This window comes from Myotis davidii, unplaced genomic scaffold (assembly GCF_000327345.1).
Source record: "Myotis davidii unplaced genomic scaffold, ASM32734v1 scaffold944, whole genome shotgun sequence".
Lineage (NCBI taxonomy): Eukaryota > Metazoa > Chordata > Mammalia > Chiroptera > Vespertilionidae > Myotis > Myotis davidii.
In genome coordinates, this window is record NW_006296283.1 from 409,996 (window position 1) to 414,314 (window position 4,319).

Consider the following 4,319-nt stretch of genomic DNA (forward strand, 5'->3'; position numbering starts at 1 on the left):
GATATTATTTTTTATTTATTGCCTAAAGTTTCATATATGTTTCTTTTTTCCCCCAATTGTCCCTCTCCTCCCCCGCCCCAGCCATTCCCACCCCGGGCAAGCCCCCAAGATATTATGTATCTTTGATAAAAAAAATATTGACTGGTGAGAGCAAAAAATGTTAATTGTTAAATATGGGAGATAGGTGTATGAGGATTCATTATACTATTCTCTCTACTTCTGTATACTTTTGGAAATGTTTATAATAAAGAAATATTTTTAAAAACTGCCTAGGCATTATATGACCTCAGGACCAATAGTCATCTCAATAAGCTCACAATTTGCCAAAACTTTCCAGAAGATTTCAGAAATTTCAGAGATGGATTTGGATACAGATACTCATACTATACGTATCTTATACATATACATATAAGAGGAGTAAAAATAACTCTATTTGACCAGGATTTGCTCCAAGTTTGTTCTAGGGAGTGAGAAATACAGGTTAGCATTAAATGTAGGCTACGTGTGTCAGGGCTAATAAAAAAGGGCCAGAAGAAGAAAGCAATGAGAAAAAGTACTTCTACTAAGCATGTGTATGAAGAACAAGATTAAAAACACTTACTTCATCTCCAGAACCTCCTCTAAGTGTTTCCTTCTCTCTGCCCGAAGATTAGTCAAGTGAGTTTCCTTTTCTGCCAGAGACTGTTGAGTAGAGGACAGTTTTGCTTTCATGGACTCAAGTTCTTGCTTTACCTTCTCCATGGCCATCAGTAACTCCTCCACCTGTGATAAATATGGAAAAGAGAAAACCTGATTCTCTTGATCAGTTACAGTCAGAGGACTGGGCAATGGGCAATTCCTGGGCCCACAAAATTGAATACATACACACATAAAAACTTCTGTACACTTCTGGATCATTATATATATAGGCAAATAATGAATAAATCTCTGATCATCCCTCCACTATAATTCTTTTCCATTTCAGCCAGAAAGAACTTTATTTTCTTTTTGATAAATGCAAGGACATGTAAGTTCAGGAAGGGACTGCCTGTCATAGATAATCCTTTTTAAGGAACTTATTTAGAAATTCCCCAGAAATTTCCATGGAAATAACAACATAATACAGATAAAGAACATAAAGAACAAAATCATCTATGTATATATAAAAGCCTAATATGCAAAGTGTCCTCTTGGGAATTCAGTCACTCGCTATGACATGCGCTGACCACCAGGAGGCAGCACGGAATGAAGGCAGGCCCCGGCCAGCAGCCTGCAGCTGGGGAAAGGAGGCCCTGGCTAGCAGCCAAGAGCCGGGGAAGGGAGGCCCTGGCCAGTGGCTGGCAGCCGGCAGCTGCTAGGGACCCTACCAGTGAACGAATTTTGTGCACTGGGCCTCTAGTAATAAATATTTATAGAAGAATTTTAGGAAATAAGAGACAAATTTGACTAATAACAGATTTAGTATAAACATAAATGATTTTTGTTTTACACTATTAAAAAGAATTTCTTTTTAAAGAAACAGAATGAAATCAGATAAGGGAGAAGTAGAGATTTTTCGAGGAAGGCAGGAATAATATAGAGAATACTCAGAGAGGAGAGAGAATCCTTTAAAAAGACCTGAAAAAAACACTCAGGAGGAGATGACCGAATGCTGAACCACAAAAAACTAAGAGCTACATATGTACTTTACAGTGATTTCCACTTACTCTGGGTGGTTCCCAAATCAAATTTAAATAAACATGTCCATTTTAATTCAGAAACAGAAAATACACTGATAAAATATATTATTGCCAAAAACTAACTTCAACCAGGTAACCCATCCGCCACCTGCACCAATCAAGAGTTTCTCAGGTTGCTGCTTGCCAAGAAATAATGTAGGTGACAATGAACCTTTTGAGAGGAAGAGGTGAGTGAAGGCAGAGACAGGGGGTCTGCCATTCATTGACTCCTCCATAATATCAATTTGCGTGACAGTAAAACTGAGAGCATCTGGAGACAAAACTATAGTATAACAAATCAGAGGTGTTAACAGACCCCCCTATAGTGCCTCATACCTAACCACAGTCTCCATATTGATTGGTAACAGCTGCTAAACAATGATAATAAACAGATACATTTTGGTTTCTGCTTTTTTGTGTACCTTTTCAGAAGTGATCAAGTTAATGTTCTCAGCTAATGGCATCTTCAGTTCCAGTTGCTATCAGAATATATATTATGCAGATCTCATATATCTGCTACCTTTACATAAACATATATCACTGTCTGCCCTTTTGAAAACTGCCAATAAAGATGATTTCATTTTATCAGTCTAATTCATGTAAAATCTCATCCTAAAACTGAATTGAACTGATATACCAAGGTATGCTCTTATGACACAAAATCAGTAATGAATAGCACTATTTATACAAGCTCAAATTAAGTGCGGGACATATGCATCTTTTATAAACTTATCTTAAATATATCTAAAAAAAATCTCCCTCCCATCCTGTCTTTCACTACCCCAGGTAAGAAATGGTATCAGTTTCCTATATAACTTGGAGACATATTCTATATGTGCACAAGCAAGCATGTATAAATAATCTATTTTTCCTTTCTACACAAAAGGAAGCCCACTCTGTGAATCTAAACTTTTTGGTAAATTTTTAATTGAAATACAACATACAGAAAAATACACAAATAATAAATGTGTAGAAATTTCTCAAAACAAATACACCTATGTAATCAGCACAGGCCAATAAACAGAACATTACCCAGTATCCCAGAAAGCTCCCTCATAACCCCTGTCCAGGTAGAGTAATTATTCTAACTAGAGGCCCGGTGCGCAGATTCGTGCACCGGTGAGGTCCCTCGACCGGGCTTGTGGGGATTGGGCTGAAACCAGCTCTCTGACATCCCCTGAGGGGCCCTGGATTGTGAGAGGGTGATTTTTGGGTGATGCACCCCAGAATTGGGCTCCCTCCTCTCTGGATCTGGGTGAGTCACCCGAGAAATGCAGCTGCCAAGTCACCACAGCTTGGCAGCTCCTGCGTTGAGCATCTGCCCTCTGGTGGTCAGTGCGTGTCACAGCTACCGGTTGAAGCATCTGCCCCCTGGTGGTCATTGAGCATCATAGCTACTGGTCAGACGGTCGGACGGTCTTACAGTCGCTTAGGCTTTTATAAAGATACTCTAGGTTACTTTTGTCTATTTGTTTTACCTTTATACAAATGAAATTAAATAGTATATAATTCTTTTTCACTCAGTGTTATGTTGATGAGATTCATCCATGTTGTTGTTTCCCTCTAAGACCAGGACCAAGAATTATAGTTTTATTATTCTTATAGCCACATGATATTCCACTGTGTAAAGACAGTGAAATTTACTGAGGGGACTTTTGATAAATGGAAGCTTTTTATTTTAATGAAGCTTAATTTTTTCCATCATTCAGTGTTGCTGGCTTTTTGTTTGTTTTTCTAATTTTAATCCTCACCCAAGAATATGTCTCTCTTGATTTGAGGGGGGCAGAGAGGGGAGGGAGAGAGGGAGAGAGGGAGAGAGGGAGAGAGGGAGAGAGGGAGAGAGAGACCTGAGTAAGGGCCCTGACCGGGAATTGAACCCACCAACTTTTGGGGTATGAGATGATGCTCCAACCAACTGTGCCACACCAGCCAGGGCCACATTCAGAGCTTTTTGTACACTAAAATAAAATGGTGTCTACTTCAAGGATATGAGAATATTCTATTCTTTTAAATCCTTTATTGGATTACATGTTTCACATTTGGATCTACAATACATACACAACTGATTTTTGAGTATGGAGTAATGATCAAAATTAATTTTTATCAATATAGATATCCAACTGACTCAGCACTATAAAGAGAAGAACTTCAATAGTCATGGTCGGAAGGTACTTTAGGCTTATTTGCAAAACATCACAAATTATTTAAAGAGTACTTACAAATTATAAAAAACAATTTAACAATGCTTTATATTGCACATAACCAACATTAAATTTCATAAATGAGCAATGTGAATTATTATATGCATATTAAAAAGGAATATGTATATATCCTAGAAACAAGAGTAATATACCTCTGTTTACTTACTAACCATGAGCTTTGTTTATATCAGTTATTCAAATGTAATCCCTAAATCTTCTGTAATAGGCAATTACCGTATTTGCCGGCGTATAAGACGATTTTTTGGCCCTGAAAAATATGCCTCCAAGTGGGGGGTCGTCTTATACGCCAGGTACACTTCAGACAGACTGCCCATAGTGCTTGCCCCGTGCCATAGTGGCCTCCCGATGCCCGCCCACTTCATTCCACATACCGTTCAGGCATCAGCAGCGCTGCTGGGTG

At 38.5% G+C, this 4,319-nt stretch overlaps 1 protein-coding gene across 10 annotated transcripts in view; it reads right to left on the reverse strand.

Annotated features, from left to right (window-relative positions):
* The window catches only part of ERC1 (ELKS/RAB6-interacting/CAST family member 1), a 496,604-nt gene that overhangs the window by 250,107 nt on the left and 242,178 nt on the right, over positions 1-4,319 (reverse strand). For all 10 annotated transcript variants that reach the window (XM_015568838.1, XM_006771286.2, XM_015568837.1 and 7 more), the window contains one exon: positions 602-762. In XM_015568838.1, the coding sequence (XP_015424324.1) occupies positions 602-762 (161 nt within the window). The remainder of the gene's footprint in view (positions 1-601; positions 763-4,319) is intronic.